Raw genomic sequence first — 16,741 nt, forward strand, 5'->3', positions numbered from 1 at the left:
AGTACAGAAAACCCATTAACCTAGATTCAACTTTCAACAGTTATTCGTTTTGCAACATTTGCTTTGTCTATGTGTGTCCATGTGCCTCTCTATGTGCCCATACACATAATCCAATCAGTTGAAGGCTTTTAAGGAAGAAGAGAGACTCTTTCACTGCTGCTTTAGCCAACGAGCCTCTCCTGTGAAGTTTGTCCAGACCCTTCATCAGACCTGCCAGCTTCACAGACTGCCCTAGGGATTTTAGATTCTTTCAATCCCATGGTTGTGACACACCTTTATAAATCTCATATCTTTCCAGATCTCTCCTATTGGTTCTGTTTCTCTAGAGATCCCTGACTAACACAAAGGTTAAAAAAAATTAGGTAGATTGCAACACTAGTGGTCAATGAGAGGGAGGGGTAAGGAGTATAGGATGTATCAGGTTTTTCTTTTTCTTTTTATTCCTTTTTCTGGAATGATGCAAGTATTCTCAAAATGAACATGGTGATGAATACACAACTATGTGATGATATTGTGGGCCATAGATTGTATACTTTGGATGGACTGTATGGTACATGAAGATATGTGAATAAAAATACTAAGAAGAAAAAAATAAGCTCCAGCAACCTGAGAGCTAGCTCAAGAATAAGGGTAAGGCCTGGGGCAATAAAAGAGAACTAGGCTGTGATCTCTGGTACAAAGGTTGAGAGCCTTTCCCCAGGCTCCCAATTCCAGCCACTCCAGTGTGTCGTGGGGCCCCCTGCTGCCCCAGCCATCTGCTGCCTGTCTGGGCTCTGAGCCACAAGGCAGCTGTGGGCAATGAGATGGTCCCTGCTGCAAGAGCCACCCACAGCTCTGTGGGCTACCAAAAAGCAAAGCAAGCTGGGCCCCCTTTGCCCTCTGCTTTACTGCCTCATTGTGGGTGCCCTGACTCTCGCAGGCCCTGGTTTCATAGTATTCTCTTCCAAATTTCATTCCTGTAGTCCTTGGTTGGCACCTCCCCTCTGGCCTTCCTACCCTTTCTTGCCACCTAACTCTTCCTCACTCCTTCTTCTCCTTCCTTTCTTCTGCAGCTTTCTTATATCACCTCTCTGGGCTGTGAGAAAAAAATGTGTGATTCATCCCTTCTTACCTCCTTCCTTCCTCCCCTTAAGGCCCCTGCCAAGAAGTGGAGCCCCCTAGCCAGCTCCACTGGCCTCAGTGTGGGTGGGGCCCAGGGAGCCAATCACAGCAGGACAGAGCAAACCACCCCCACAGATGCCTGCTTAGGGGGCTATTTGGGAATAGGGGTTCGGCGACAGCGTGCAGCTCTGCAGTGCTACAGGAGGGGTGGAGGCAGAGGAGTGGAAAAGAAGGGCAATGTGGAACAACTGGCGGGAGCTGTGTTTTCTAGGTCTGCTTCCAACTCAGATTCTATACCACCTGGATGGGACTCACACAGGCTCCTCCTGCTTCACCTTTCCCAGGTCAGCCTTGAGAATGCACCCAGCACATCACAATTATTGCTGGGAGTGGTGGCCAAATAGGGCCTCACACTAGCAAAGCCCATTCACGTCAAATGCCTCCATACCTCTTACTCTTCAAAGTCCCTCAGTAACTTTGGTCCTATTCTACAAATGAGGAAGAGGAAGCTCTGCTTGGTTATCTGCCGAAGTCCAGCAAGAGGCTGAGGTGGCCTGGAACTTGGGTCTTCAGCCTGCCACGTGAAGGAGCTTCTGACAACATGCCCTCTGAGAAGAGGGTGAGGACATCCCTGTCCATTTAATACCCCTGCCTAGAGAGGGGGTTGTGAAGTCAAAGCCAACTCCCTCTACCGTCCCCACCCTGCCATCCTCATACTAACAAGAGACAGCCTCAGAACCAGAGGGCTCCCTCTCCCCTTTCAACCAGGAAAGCCACTCCTACTCAATCCTTGCCCCTCAGATCTCTGGCAGTCACCAAACACACACAGGCCATGCAATCAAACTTCTGCATTTTATTTCTGGAGAAAGCCCTTGCCCTACCGACCCCTGACCCATCCCCAGGGCTACCGAAAGGTAGAGAAGCTCTGGGCACTGCTGCCCGAGGCATAGGGCACGCCCCGAGAGCGAATCTGCAGGGTGTGGAAGGTAAGGGGAGGGTTGGGGCCTGAGGAGCCTGGGTTCAGGGACTCCGTGTGAGGTTCCATCACAGTCACGGCGACCGCGTAGGACAGCACCTGGGGCCGGTCCTCGTGGCGCCTCACGGTGCCCTTGCCCAGGAGGTGCAGGATGCAGGAGAGGACGTCAGTGCTGCTGCAGGCAGACCCCCAACCAAGGCTGCTGACCAAGTCCCTGGGAGGACATGGGCCCTTCTGCCAAGCCTCCAGCACCTGGTGTGGGAGAGGAATGGGAAAGCAACAGGTTGGATACACCAAGCTTCCCCCACCTGGTACTTCCCCCTACCCTCAGCCACCAGGGCAGGAAGCCCTGAGGACATCAGGCACAACCAAACCTCTCCTCACACACCTGCAGGCTCCACTGTGAACCAGTTACTTCAAGCACAGGTCCACTTCTCCTGAGGACTGCCCTCTCCGCCAACGCCCCCTCACCCACTGAGCCCACCCCTTACCTACCAGACAGACAAGCCGGTCGACATGCAGCCCCTCATCCCCGTGCGCCTTGAGGATACGCACGATGAGGCAGTTCAGAAGGTTCCGTCTCTTCTCCAAGTTCCGGCCCTCTTCATCCTCAGCTTTCAGATATGTCTGAGGGGGGATGAGCCACACGTTGCCTCTCCTTGGTCTGGGCTCTTCACTGCCATCTCGAATCTTCAGCACCCCTGAAGTAAGCACTGGTCACTCTGGGTGGGGGGCCCATGGGTAGCCCAGCCCTGGCTCCGAGCAGAGGCCTCTCTGGCCCTCAGTGCAGTCCTACCTCCTGGGATATCCCTTTGCTCATGGAGGTCCAAGGGGCCTCTTGAAGAGGTGAGAGGCCCAATTGCCTGGTGCAGCATGTCTGGAGAGAGCCCCGAGAGAGCCAGCAGACTCTCAACAGACACCACCTTGGGAGGAGAAAACATTCAGCGCCTCTCTAAGGGGTGGAGAGGAGAGGATGAAGGGAAGGTGAAAGGAAATCAGGTTTAAAGAAGAAAGGTGAGAGAAAGGAAGGAGAAGGCAGAGAGGCACAGAGGGGCAATGATACCTTCAGATCATTGAAGTTCAGCAACAGCCACATCTGCACGGTGGACACATGCAGGGTCTGGTCCCCAAACTGCATCTCAGCCCGGCCCAGCCACGTCCACTGCAGCCGTCTCTGAGGGCTTTGCTCGAGGGCAGGGTGGCTCTGACCTGGAGCAGTATCAGGGAGCAGAGGGGAGACAAGGAGCAGGGAGAAGGCAGGGGTTGGGGTGAGGGACACCATCAGTCAAGCTCTGCTCCTGCGAGTCTCTGCAGGGGGCAGGACCTGAGCCTTTACAGATAGAGAGGGACCTGGTCTGAGGCTCCAGGTCTCAGCCTTCCCTGTGCCTGCCTCCCTGGCAAGCCACAGGTACCTGCCAGCTTCTCCTGTGCCTTTCCTGATTAGTGCCTTCAAGGAGTCCTACAAGTTTTTAGGGAGACAAAACCATGAAATAAGGAATGATTGGGGCTCTCATCAGACTAGAATATTCTGAAAGAAGAAAGGATGTCTCCTTCATTTGTCTGGAAGCCCTCTGAGGGCAGGGTCTGAGGCTCTCTACTTCCTTGGCTCCTGTCCAGCACAGGATCGGCCCCCACTGGCAAGTTTAAGATGACAGATTACAGACCAGGAGCCGCATGCCTGCCAGGGGGCGAGAAGCCCTTTCTGGCTGCCTCCAGTGCTTCCTGCTTCCCTTCCTACCACCCACAGACAGATTCCTGGGTCTTATTTTAGGGACAGAAAAGGCAACAATTTTGGGTCTGCTGCCTGATGTTCTCCTTCCTTGCCCTTTTTTCTCAAATCCACCTCCTTTTCCCCAATTGCCTGAGGTCTCTTATCCCTCAAGACCATCGCTTTACACATGAAAGTCCCCAGCCCTAGCTTTCCCTGTGTCACACCCTCTCCCCAGCCCCCAGTGCTGCCACAGGGCTCCTCACTCTTGCTGTAGAAGTTGGAGTATCTGTTCACACTGGCCCTTAGGTAGGCGGGCAGGCACGTCCTGGGGTTCAGCGTGTGGCAGATGGAGGCGATGGGCCAGCAGCATGGTGACAGAACCAGCACGGACACTTCTGGCATTGCCCCTTCATAGGAAAGGTCCTCGTTCTCCTCCTCCTCCTCTTCCTCCACCACCTCCGCTGCCCCAGCTTCCTCTTCCTTCTCTCTCTCCTGCACCGTGCCATTGGCCTCACGACCCACCTGAAGGAACATAGCGTTGCCCAAAGCACGTGGGCCTCCCCCAGTCTGCTCTGCGCCTCTCTTCCATCCTACCTTCCCGTTGGCTAATCCTTTCCCTGGTACCCACCTGTACTTTCTTCTCTGTATCCTCCAGCTTCAGTAGTTCCTGATCGAGCTGCTGGAGCTGGTAGATGTGGAACTGGCGCTGCAGCTCCTCGGAAGTGTTGAGGCTCCGCAGCATCTGCTGGGGGAGGCGGTTGGGGAAGCAGGGACCGATCTGCTCCAGGACGGCCCCCTCCAGCCAGCTCGAGCCAACGCCCAGGAGACGGTTCGCCATGTACTGTCTGCAGCACACATGGCCCGGGCCAAGCATGGGTGCCCTGCCCAGCATGGCCCAGTCTCCCCCTCCAGGACACCGGCCTCCCTGGCCCTGGCCTCGTCGTCTTGCCTCCCCTATCTCCCACTCCCTGGGTCCATGCTCACTGGTAGTAATGCTCAAAGGTGGTGGCTATCTCCAGGCCTGAGAAAACTAGGACGGTTTCCAGGCATCGCTGGAGCTGTGCCAACATCTCCATTCCCCGGGCTCCGCCAATCCGGCTGCCCTGGATCCGCTGGTCGATGTGCCGGGCAAACTGTTCACTCACCTGGGCATTGGGAAGTGCACAGGAGGACCATGACCAAGGGAGGGAAGGAGGCAAGGGGGAGTGGAGAGGCAGGTCCAAGGAATTAGACATGAACAGCCAACAGCTTCACAAATTGGTCAACACTTATAGAAAACTAATCCATAAAATCATTAACAAGCATGAACTTTCACAATAACAATTATGAAGTGTCTCTTCACACTTGATCTAAAAATCAAAGTAACAATTTAAAAAGAGGAAATTAGTGTTATGTACAGAGATGGTCATGTTGCAGCTTCACTGATAAAACAGAACGACTGGAAGCAACCCAAGTAGCCACTGCTCCCTGCTCCCCTGCACTGCACTTTACTTATCAGGTACAGTTCACATTTAGTTTGTTTGCATCACTATGCATTTCCAAAATACTATAAACTTAGAGGCGAGGGACTCTTTCTATCTTGCTCACTCTTCTATCTCTAGCACCTACCACACTGCCTGACACCTTTTGGAGTGCTTATTAAATATCTGGTGAGTGAATAGGATTGGAATTTATATGCAGAAATAAAAATGAGGTCAAACAGCAGCAATGGCAGAGGCTTCTGAGATAACAGTCAAAAGAAAAGAGGAGGGAACCTCACGGCTCCTTGTGACTGCACCGTGCTAGGTTGTGCATACAGACAGGTGAGAGCAAAACCACAATGTATCAGGATGGCACTCTGTGGGTCGCTCTTTTTTTCTCAAAATTTTGATAACTACAATTATATAGAAATAGATTTCATTGTGTAATGTTAGTGGGAGGGTGGGCCATTTTGAGGAGGCAGGAAGGGAGAGTTTGTGGGAAGAGGTGAGAAGCTTACATGGGCAGCTTTGAGAAAGGGGAGCTTCAGCAAGGCCCCAGCGCAGCCATTCTGCAGCGCCAGCAAGAAGGCTGCACGTGGCCCAAACAGCTCAGAGCTCGATTTCTGCAGATTATCGAAGTGTTCACAGTAGCGCGGCACAAAGTCCTCATCCCGCCAGTGTGAGGTCAGAAAATTGTTCACCTGAGGGGTAGAGGCAGGAGTGTGACGCGGGGACCCAGCGGGCCCCTGCCCCGCCCGCTCCTGCGCCTGCGCACCTGCTCCTCTACCGCCGCCTGCCAGCAGCGCGTCAGGTTCCTCAGTATGCTACTCGGCAGCCCCCGGCTGGCCAGGGAGCTCCAGTCGTGACTTCTGTTTCTGCCCTCTGTGGAAACGGAGAAAGTGGCAGAGGTAGGGAGAGGACAGCCCCTCAGCTTCGGGTTTCCCCCACCAATCCCCGGGGCGGGGGGGGGGAGGGCGCCCTGGGCCTTTCTTGGCATACGGCCACCTAGAATGAAAACCGGTTGGGGGTGACAGACACCTGGCAGACCAGCGGGCAGAGGCCTGAGGGAGGGAAAGGTGAGCAGGGCACAGGGACTCGCTCCCCCCACCCCAGCACTCACTGAGCCGGGGGGCGGCCACCACGGGAGGGGGCGCCTCACAGGGCTCCACGTGCACCAGCAGGCGGGTGAGGCGGCGCACCCGGGAGGAGAAAGCGGCTGCGCGGCTCTGCGGGTTGTGGGCGGCTTCCCGACACTGCAGGTACTGATCCAGCAGCCAGCCCAGGGGGCTGGTGCCATCCTCATCTGGAGGGTGAGAAAACAAGAGCGTCAGGGCGTGTCTCCACGGAAGCGGGGAAAGGTTGGGCTGGACAGGACAGCAGAGAAAGAGCAACTGATAGAATGATATGGTTTATGATGAGTCTATGGATCTTACAGTGCAAACCCAGGCTTTACAATGACTATACAGATACTCTATTTAAATATGCTATGATTAAACTAAGATATCCATTGTTGGTGAATCTGAGTGTATTGTTTGTTTTCTTAAATTAAAAAAAAAAAGAATGACATGGGGGAGGGTGCAGCGGGCCCCCCTGCCCTGGACATTATGGTGTCAACTAGCACCTGGGAGACATGGCAAACGGGGCAGCCCCTGGGCTGTGAGAGGAGGGCGACTGGGTGATGAATGCAGGAATGAAAGGGGCCAAGAGCAAAACTCCAGAGGTTCTAGGAAACACCGGACTGGGTTGGGGAGGGGGCAAGCAATGGGATGGCAGAAGGGGCCAGGTGTGGGGACGGTTACCGGGGGAGGTGATGTTCTGCACCAGGGGGCTGACCAGGGCCTCCCAGCAGGTCTTGCCCAGGGCTCGGGCGGCCTCGTCATCAGGGAGAAAGCGATCAGCAAAATTCTGCTCCTGGCGCAGAGCCCCGTTGACTCTGGGGGTAGGGATGGGGATGCCTGAGGTGTATGTTACCAATATCCCCCCAGCCTGTGACTGCAGACATCCCCCATCCAGCACTGCAGAACCCCCGGCCTACCAGAGAAACCCCTCCGTTCTCCTTTCTTCTTCTCCCAACTGCCCCTCCTTCCCAACTTCCACCCAGAGCACATTAGATCCTCATCATAGGTGCTCCGCATGCCCCCGGCCCCGGCTCTCAACCATCTGCAGTAATCTCCTTCTTGCTGGCACGGGCCCCCACTCACCTGGAGCTGAGGTGCAGCAGGCTCCTGCGGTCCTCTGCTATATCCTGGCTCCAGGCCTGCGCCCGGACCATGTAGAAGAGGCGTGTGTGGCGGCACAGCTGCTCCCGGAACACTGGCCAGAACGTGGGCTTGGGGCCCAGGACTTCCAGGCCCCGAATGCGCGTGTCGATGCCGCCCTACAGTGTGCACAGCCTGTGTCCTCACCTGCCCCGCACCCTCCTAGGGACAGGATGGGGTCGGCCACCCCCTTGAGTCTCCCCCTGGAGCTGCCTGCGCGACTCGGGCTGGAGCTGCAGCCCGAGATCTGAAGCACTACAGTGCGCAGAGCCTCTGCTCTGGGGGCCACACCCACCCCTCCCTTGCCCTACCTGCTGGCAGCGCTTTATGCGGATCTGGATGATGGGCCAGAAGTGGGTCAGGTTCTCCAGGAGGACCACCCGGCTGGCAGAGGGCATCACGTTGACCTGGGAGGGGGCAGAGAGGGCTGACACCCTCACAGGTGAGGGTGGGAGGACCGACAACACCCAAATCTGCCCCAGCCCCATCACTGGGTTCCCTCCCCCAGCTCTGGGATATGCGGCACTCTGATGAAGGGGTCCCAACTCCACACTCACTGCTCAGAGCCTGATGCCGTGACATGGGCACAGGGATAGGGGATGCTACCTTCTGAAGGGCTCAAGGCAGGCAGGAGTTTAGGGAACCAGGGGTGTGAGCAGGAGGGTAGACTCTGCGAGCAGTGGCCTAATGAACGGCACAGGGGTCCCTACCGAATTGAGTTCTGTGTTAAGAGAGTTGGTACTGTCACCCCCGAACACCACCACCCTGGCAGGCATGTAGCTTGAATCCTCGCTGGATACCAGCAGAGTCAGTTGCCTGGAGCAGGAAGGAGGGACCAGTTGGAACTGGAAGCTGCCATGTCCTTGCAGATAGTCATGAGGACCCTAGCCATGTTCAGAGGTGGTGGTGCCCCCCCCAAAACAAACAAACAAACACAAGGAAGCTGAGAAAAAGCAGGTGTGTGGCTGCACAGGTGTGCAGGAGCGTGTTACCTGATGAGGACACCCTGGTGCATGTGCAATGTGATGGAGTGTGAGCCGGTGCTGCCATTGGACTCCCAGTAGGTCCTGGGATTGCGGTCCATCAGCTTGCTGGCCCGGTGTGGGTTGGAGGACACCTCCACCTTCTCCCAGCACTTGTCCTCCTTCACTTCCACACTGGAGCCTGGGGACAAGCGAAAGGGGTGGAGGTCACAGTCTGGTAGAGGGTGGGGAGGGAAGGAAACATGCAGGTGTGGGGATGGGGAGTACTGGGGGGACAGACACGAACCCTGGCACAGATATCTGAGGAACACGTCAAAGAAGGGGATATTGATGGGTTGGCGAGTTCGTCTGTGGTCTTCAATCTGGCCCAGCACCATCTGTAGCAGGAATACCAACGAGATGGGCACAGGGGAAGGGAGGAACATGGAGAAGCACAGAAACGTGTCTGGAGAAAAGATCAAGCAGCCCTGGTGTTTGCCCATGACACTGGCAGAACAGGAAGAGGAGTGGGGAGGAGTGCCCCCAGGCCCATTAGTATCACCTGTTGTTCCCCATCTCCAGAAATGCACCCCATCCCCGTCAGTGCTTTGGGTTTCATACTCTCAGTCAGCTCTGACCCCACACGCCTCCCCTCCCCTTCCTCCTGACCTGGATGCAGCCCCCCAGGATGTTGGTGGTGAGGTTCCGGTAGAGGTGGGCATGCTTCTCACACTTGAACACCATGTCCTGCAGCTCCTGAGCCATTTCCAGCTTTCCCAGGTGCTTTTCCAGGGCCTTGGAGATGGCATCGGGGGCTCCCAGCTGATTCAGCACCACTGCATAATCCCTGCTCACTGAGACCAGGTGGTGCAGGAAGAAGATCAGTTCCTGAAGCACCTGGGACAGGGACAGAGAAGGTGGATAAGGGGACCAGGCAGGGCCCACAAGCACATCTTCAGTACTGTTTATTGTATACCCCCTGTGTGCTGGGGGCTGGGGATATTGCAGCGAACAAGACCGAGTGAGAAAGGACACACAGAAGCCAGGTGGAGATAGAGAACCAAAGACAAACTGAAATGGAAAAAGTCAAGAGATTCCTGGCCACCTAGGGGCTCTAGGGCAGCTGCTGCCATTGGCTGGCACAGAGCATCCTGCCTTCTTTCTTTTCAGGCCCAGCTGCCCCAAGAAACAGTTGCGGAGTCATGTTTTTGTGATGCCCAGGCCCAAGCACAGATACCTTGAAGGCAGGAAGAGAAGCTGAGAGGGATTTGTGTATGTATACCCAGTGAGACCATGTCAGACCTGGGTAAAGCCAAAGGTGTGTGCTGCAGATACCACCCACTGCTACCATGACCCTGGTTCTCTGACCTTTTCCCAAGCCTTCTGTGCCCATGACCTTTTCCCTCCTGCAGGAGATTCTGATATGTGTAGTCTCCTCTACTTCCTCCACCCCCCCATTCTCCATAGGCCCAGCCAAAAATGCACCATTGAAGCTCTCAGTGTACACAGACATGTATACATATATACATAGATACACGTATACATATATATGTGTGTGTATGCATATATGAATCCTTTGGGGGTTGCTTATATTTGCTTAAAAACACACAGGAAGGGTACATAAACTAAAACAAGTGATTACTGATAAGTGATGTGGGACGGGCATTGGGAGAACATTTGGGTGAGAGCAAGAATTCTCAATGTATACCTTGTTGTATCATTTTGATTTGTAAACCATGCGAATGCATTACCAATTAAAAAAAAAAATCAGTTTTTAAAAAAAAAAACCCAAACCTAGAGCACAACAGTTCCATAATGCCCCATAGAGCTGGGCCCAGAGTGTCTGCCTCACCAGCTGCTGCCCTCACGTCCTCTCCCTCCCAGCATCTCCCCAGGGTTACCTCACGGTCAGTGTTTGGGGACTGCAGGCAGGCCAGGCAGGCATCCATGGCCTCGTGCCAGGGGAGCAGCAGCGCCTCAGGGAAGTCCACCAGCTGCATCAAGATTCTGTGTAGCAAGGATTCGGGAGGATAGAGAGATGTGCGTTCAGCCCCAGAGACTCCTGGGCTGTTTGAAAGTGTCGTGTACCCCAGAAAAGCCATGTTCTTTCATCCTGATTCAATATTGTAGGGTGGAAACTCTTTTGATAGATTATACCCACAGAAATGTGACACTCCCAGTTGTGGGTATGACCTTTTGGTTAGATGGAGATGTGACTCCACCCATTCAAAGTGGGTCTTGATTAGTTTACTGAAAGTTCTTTAAAAAGGGGAAACTTTTTGAAGAAATCTTAGAATCAGATGCTTGGAGAACAGTTGCTTCAGAGCTGACGGAGCCAACGTGAGACCCAGACATTTGGAGATGCCCAGCAGACATCGCCATATGCCTTCCCATGAGAAGCTAAGCAAGCCAGAACCCAGAGTTGTGTCTCGAAGTAGCTAAGTGAAAGCCCACAGATGCCAAGTGGGGAACCCTCAGGAAACAGAGGCTGAAAGCAAGAGAACCCAGGAGCAAGGGACCAGCAAATGCCAGCTATGTGCCTTCTCAGCTGACAGAGGTGTTCCGGAACCCTTTTCTTGAGTTACGGTAACCTCTTGTTGGTGATTTTGTTTGGACATTTTCTCAGCACTAGAACTATAAACTTGTAATTCAATAAATTCCCTTTGTAAAAGCCATTTCATTTCTGGTATATTGCTTTCTGGCAGCATTAGCAAACTAATACAACCCCCTTTACTCCGCTCCACCTCTCACCATCCCCTCACCTCAGAACGGTCAGGTGCAGGGTCCTGTTGGATGCTGGAGTGCTGAGGCTTTGCATCAGTGCGAGGAAGGGTTGGGGCTGCCGCTGGAGCTGCAACAGGAGTGGCCTGACCTTGCTCTCCTGGGTTCCCTCTGAGCTGAGGGCTTGCTCCAAATCCAGGAGGATTTTCCCAGCTGGACCGTAACCCTCCACCAGTTGCTGCAAGGGAGTGTCAGAGCACTGAGCCTGAGGGTCTTTTGCTATAGGGAAGAGGGAGTCACAAGAGTTGACCATTGTTAGTGATGGAAAGGCTCAGAAAACAACAGAAGGATTCACAATCTCTTTTTTCCAATCTTACTTAAAAATGTTTTGATTTTTTGTTGTTATTGTTGCTCTCCTAAAAGTTAGGTTTGGGGAAATCATAATATCTCTTGATGTACTTACAAGGCAGCTTCATAACATTTTGTATTTTCTAATCCTAAAATAACATAGTAGCTTCCCGTCTGCAAGCAGCAGAACATTTCCCAATATTTAAAATCATGCCATAATTTGTTTGTAAAAGTTGAATGGCAGGGGATGGGGATTAGAGTGGGGGATATACTCCAAGGCTTCAAAATCTCTTGCAATTTTACATTCTAACTTAACATCCTCCTTCATTCTTTGGAGGAAGAAGAATGTCCTTTTTTCCATTCACTGCTTCCTCTAATTTCAGATTCTTTCTAAGGTGCCACCTTTTCCAGGTAGGATTACACACAAAAAAAGTCAGCACACATCTTCCCTGTGCTTAATGCCTTCTTAAAGGGAAGTCTGCTCATTTGCCATGTCTCTCAGGCACCCCACCTTCTGCTCTGGCTCCATCTTCTGACTCCTGAGGCTGACTCCTGAGTGCTTCCATCAGGGGGACATCTTTCTGGGCTTCCAGAAGGGATGGGTAGGCCACCTGCCCAGCCAGGACCTTGGACCCAAACTTTCTATAAACACGGCAGTTGAGCAGGTCTCTGAGGGTGCTGTCATTGAGTCGGTGAGGCAGAGACAGCAGCAGGTCCTCGGCCAACTCTATGGGCACAGCTAGCTCAGCCAAGGTCTCATCATCCAGAACCTATCAGCAGAGAGAAGTCTGCACTATGGCGGACCTGCCAACACAGAGCTCCAGCAGGCATTCAGTAAGGGTGAAGATCTCTGAATATACTTCCTCCATCCTGAACTTTTTCTGGCTGGAAGCTGGCTCCTCCCAAATACCCCCCAACAACTCCAAACAGTCTAGATCCCTCCCCAGAGCCCCTCACACTATCAGACCTACACTTATCCTGAGCCTTCTAAAGGCTTTATTACACTCCAGCTCTTACAGAGGAGCCTTCCAACCTCCAAGGGTATCCAGGCGGCTCTACCTCTCCATCCAGGTTCTCCTGGAGGATCTGAAGAATTTCCTGATGGTCAGGTTCATCCAGCTTTTTGATGAAGAAGAGGAGCTCCCACCACTCAGCCTGGGTCAGGTGCTCACTCTCCTCTGTGTCCTCATCCTCAGGCAACACATAAGGCACAGCATAGAGCTCTGTCATGGGCTTCCACCGCCATGAGGGCAGGGCTGTGGAAATGGACCATGGGGCCCAGGGATGTCACTTCCCACCCAGCAGACCACTGCTCCTCTGTTCAGAGCAGACCCCTGCTTCTTGCTGGGCTCACCTAAACCCAGGGCTCCACGGACCATGGCCCCCCGGGACTCATCAACCTCAACTACATCCTCAATGTCTTCCTCAAAGCCCAGGATCTCCAGCATGTGCCAGTGCACCCAGTAGGTGCGGCCTGTCGACTCCCACAACACCTGGAGGATGGGGTGGGGAGAGAGGGGAGGAGGAAAAGGGAACAGAGGGCTCATTGCAGGGGGTCCAGGAGGACCTGCAGGGCCTGAGAGAGGCTGGCCATGGCTCAGTGATGAGGACATAGAACCCTCAGAGTGACCACCTGGCCAGGTTTGGAAAACCTCCAATTAGCCACACACCAGCACCTGGAGAACACACATACACACACACACACACACAAAAGACCTCCTTCCCTGCTGGGAGAGGGCTGTGCCTCTCACCTCACCCAATCCCTAATGGCTTATACCCCTTCCCTTTCTCCTGGTTTCAACCACCCTGCACCAGGGGGAGTCCTGTTATACCAGTTTCTTCCTAGGTTTGAATCTTCTGGTCTCACAGCCTTCTAAACTTGGTTTTCTCAGCCCTCCTAACGACTCCTTTCTTTCCTGAAGGGCCAACTGCTGCCCCCCTTTTACCAACCCAACCCCCCTGCATGGCCCCCACCCAAATGACGGCCCCAACAGTGTCCCATGCCCATGCGCTCACTCGCCTGCACAGGAGGCACGCCATTGTTGCTCTGCCGGAACTCGCCCTCGTCCCCCGCACTGATCTCCTCGTAATCGTCCAGCATCCGCACTCGCATCCCTGGCTGCAGCGCATACCTTACGTATAAGGCATAGGTATTGCCGCTGGCAAATTCAGAACGAGGGCGGAACCGCCTTGACCTCCTGAGGAAGGGCCGGGCCTGGATAGGTGGGATTCCAGGGCCTGCACCTGCCAGCTGGGGCTGAAAGATGGAACAGGCCGACCGGGCAGTGCTCCCCAGTTTGCTCGAGGCCCGGTTCCAGCGCATGGCCTGTACCAGCTCCGAGATCAGAATTCCCATGGCCATGCTGAACTCCAGCTCCAGCCGACTCCTCTCTCCACTCAACTCCTCAGGAGCAGAGTTGTTCTGGGCTCCAGGTTCCACAGCACTGTCATTCAGCTGATCCAGGAGGAAGGTGACATGCAAATAGTGCTTGACCAGGGAGAAGAGCAGCTTTCCCGGGACCTGTAGAATACAACCTTTGGTCTCCATCCACCTTGTTCCTACTTTAGCCCCTCTTCCACACTGTCCTCTGCAGATTAGGTGCAAAGGCCTTGTGTCTACATCTGGTTCACAGCTCTCCCCAACCTCTGCCCACCTCACCCCCCCACAGAATACCTGTGGCAGCTGAATGCCCTCAAAAGACATGGGATGTTCAGAGAGTGTGGCCTGTGCAAACAGTGCCAGCAGAGCACAGCGGCTATCAAAATCCAGGTGTTTCTCAATGGCCTCTTGCTGGCTCAGGGACAGAAGGATCTGTGCGCGGCTCCCTGTAACCCACACCCCAATCAGTAACTGCTCCTAACCTCACCCTTCCCATATATCTTTCCTAATCCCTCTATTCAGTCCAGTCCTTTGGCCACCACGTTCTAGGAATGGCATGATTTGCTTTCAAATTAAAAATGTACTATCTTATACACATATATATGCATATAAAATCCGCAATAATCTAAACTCTACATTCTTCTTTTGCATAAAAATCCAAGGTTCTAGAGGATTCACAGTCGTTCCTTTTTCTGCAGAGACGCCCATCCCCCCTACCCTCCTCCTTTGCTTCCAACTTTAAGAGAAGGGCACAGAATCATTTACGTACTGATGACGTCAGAGGCTCCTGTCACAGCGTCCTGGGAGTCCCTGAGCCGACCCAGCCCCTCTCCTGCTTCCCTTTCTTCCCCATGCTGCCTCTCACCGGCATCGTGGGAGGCCAGGGCTTGTATCATGCGGCCCGCGCTCCAGCGAATCTGATAGTCAGGACTACTCAACATGTGCATGAGCAAGTCCAGGACCTTGGGGTCTTTGAATACCCCAGTGAGGGGCTCGATGCTGGCATAGGCGCTGAGCACATGGACTGTGTGAAGCAGAGGGGCGGGAGGGGTGGCACCCACACACTCCTCCAGCTGCTGCAGGGCTCTCTGAATCAGGGACTTCACATCATTTTCCATCTCGCCCAGCACAGATTTGTCCAGGGCCCCGACTTCCCCTGCAGACTCTTGGGGGCGCCCAACGACCTGGCCATCTTCGCCCAGCATCTTGTGGCAGTTGGCATAGATCTCATCGTTGGTCATCCACAGTAGGATATATTCAGCCTTGCAGTCCACTTGGCCAGAGGCCCCTTCCCTGTCATCCCCACGCCTGAGGATGAGCCAGCGGATCTGGTACTCAGGATGCCCGTCGTGGCCCACCCGCTGGCGGATCAGCTCATCGGGATAGGCGTGCAAGCCAGGCCCCAGTGGCACCCTGAATTCCCTGTAGCGGAGTTCCCCCACCATCCTGGCACCTGGGACACACAAGGAAAAGAGAACAGGCAAGCTAGAGGGAGAGGAGAGGTCAGGAAACCAAGGACATACAGAAGTTGGGGAAGCAAATGTGACAACAGCTGTGAGGCAGGGTGGGGTAAAGCAGGCCCAGGAGTTGGCTGCTGCAGTCTGGGTGGGACCAGGTTTGAGCAGAGGAACACTGGGGTGTTTATTCTGAAAGAATATGAAATTCGCAGGCTAAAAGGAAGGTCTCCAAGGCAGCCTGGAAAGGGTTGACTTGGAGCAGTGGGAGAGGGACAGCAGGGAAGTGGGGGCAAGGCAGCCTTGGAGTCACAAGTGAAGCTTAAGGCCTTAGGACAGGCAGAGGCAGCCCGGGAAGGTGGTGAGCAAAGCCCAGAGGTGTGTATTTAGGGGGTGGGTGGGCAGGGAGACCCTGAGAACGTGTAGGTGCTGGCTTTGAGGGTTGAAGGGGGAGTTCGAGTCGCAGAAGCAAGAGACCCAGAGAATGGGGGGCAGGAAGAAAGGGTACAAGGCCAGAGGGGCTGGGAGGGAGGAGGCTGGTGGGCTGGAGGGCCTCTGCTTCCATCAGCTGGAGCAGAGAGGCCAGATAGGGGCGACGTGAAGCCCGGGACTGGCCATACAAGAGACCCGGCCAACGAGGAACACAAGGTTTGGTGCACCGGGATTGAAGACCTGGTAAGCAGGGGGCGCGCGGCACCGTAGAAGAGCCGGAGAGTGGGGGTGGGGCTGGTGGCTGGATGAACTTGGGGAGCCGGAGGCACGGTGAGATAGGGGTGCGCGAGGTCGGGTGAGCGCAAGGTGGTCGAAAACCCAGGGTAGGGGCCGGGGTCCGCGGTGGGGCTCTGGCCACCTCAGAAGTCGATGGGGGTCCTGGCGTGAGGCCTGTCCTTCGCAGAGCTAGGGACGCTGCGCTAGCGATGGCGGCGACGCTGGCGGAGATTTGGGCCCCGCCTGGGCCCCCCGAGAGGGTCGAGGAGGGAGGGGGCGTGCCTCCGCGGGCAGGGGGCGTGGCGCGCGGATCCAGTGCCCTGGTGCCCGGCGAGTGTCATCACCCGCGCGCTGGGATCGGCGGCTGCAGAGATGGGGCGGGGCCTGGCCGCGGCCAGCAGCGCCACTCGCCCAGTTTCCGGGGCTTCGCTGCCCGCCCGGAGCCGAGGACCATTTCCGCGGGTCTAGCGGAAAATGAGGGGCCTTGGGAGGACAGCGTCCGGGCGGGGCCGCGAGTGCCACCTCGGCGACGCACGGAACCTCCTCCTCCTCCGCGCCGCCCTTTCCTCTTCCTTTTTGTCCTCCCTCCTGCCGCCGGAAGTCCCTTCCCCGTTCTCGCAAGTCAGAACTGGGGAAGACCTCGGAGATCGTTTATTCCCCCA

At 54.9% G+C, this 16,741-nt stretch overlaps 1 protein-coding gene across 2 annotated transcripts; it reads right to left on the minus strand.

Moving 5' to 3' along the window:
• Window positions 1-1,942: 1,942 nt before the first annotated feature.
• Window positions 1,943-16,627, minus strand: CUL7 (cullin 7). 2 transcript variants are annotated; one of them, XM_077161848.1, is made up of 26 exons: window positions 16,222-16,627; window positions 14,783-15,370; window positions 14,212-14,363; window positions 13,558-14,058; window positions 12,892-13,030; window positions 12,597-12,793; window positions 12,049-12,307; window positions 11,231-11,468; window positions 10,370-10,475; window positions 9,138-9,365; window positions 8,776-8,866; window positions 8,499-8,670; window positions 8,217-8,322; window positions 7,818-7,913; window positions 7,450-7,625; window positions 7,048-7,181; window positions 6,369-6,551; window positions 6,024-6,130; window positions 5,767-5,949; window positions 4,773-4,933; window positions 4,417-4,633; window positions 4,052-4,310; window positions 3,141-3,286; window positions 2,874-3,000; window positions 2,573-2,778; window positions 1,943-2,329 (listed from the first exon to the last, which is right to left on the minus strand). In XM_077161848.1, the coding sequence occupies exons 2-26, from the start codon at window positions 15,360-15,362 to the stop codon at window positions 2,006-2,008; spliced, it is 5,088 nt and encodes a 1,695-aa protein (XP_077017963.1). In that variant the 5' UTR covers window positions 15,363-15,370; window positions 16,222-16,627; the 3' UTR covers window positions 1,943-2,005. The 2 variants fall into 2 exon arrangements, with proteins under 2 accessions (XP_077017963.1, XP_077017962.1); XM_077161847.1 differs by having other exon boundaries at window positions 14,687-15,370.
• Window positions 16,628-16,741: the final 114 nt, after the last annotated feature.

Source organism: Tamandua tetradactyla, chromosome 5, assembly GCF_023851605.1.
Source record: "Tamandua tetradactyla isolate mTamTet1 chromosome 5, mTamTet1.pri, whole genome shotgun sequence".
NCBI classification, from domain to species: domain Eukaryota; kingdom Metazoa; phylum Chordata; class Mammalia; order Pilosa; family Myrmecophagidae; genus Tamandua; species Tamandua tetradactyla.

Excerpts from the sequence above, each read along its gene's own strand:
- CUL7 (XM_077161847.1), bottom strand. The coding sequence starts at position 15,362 with ATGGTGGGGGAACTCCGCTACAGGGAATTCAGGGTGCCACTGGGGCCT. Across the intron at positions 8,671-8,775 it reads CCTCAGATATCTGTGCCAGG|GCTCCAGTGTGGAAGTGAAG; the intron begins GTTCGTGTCTGT and ends GCTTGTCCCCAG. Across the intron at positions 3,001-3,140 it reads TGAACTTCAATGATCTGAAG|GTGGTGTCTGTTGAGAGTCT; the intron begins GTATCATTGCCC and ends TCTCCTCCCAAG.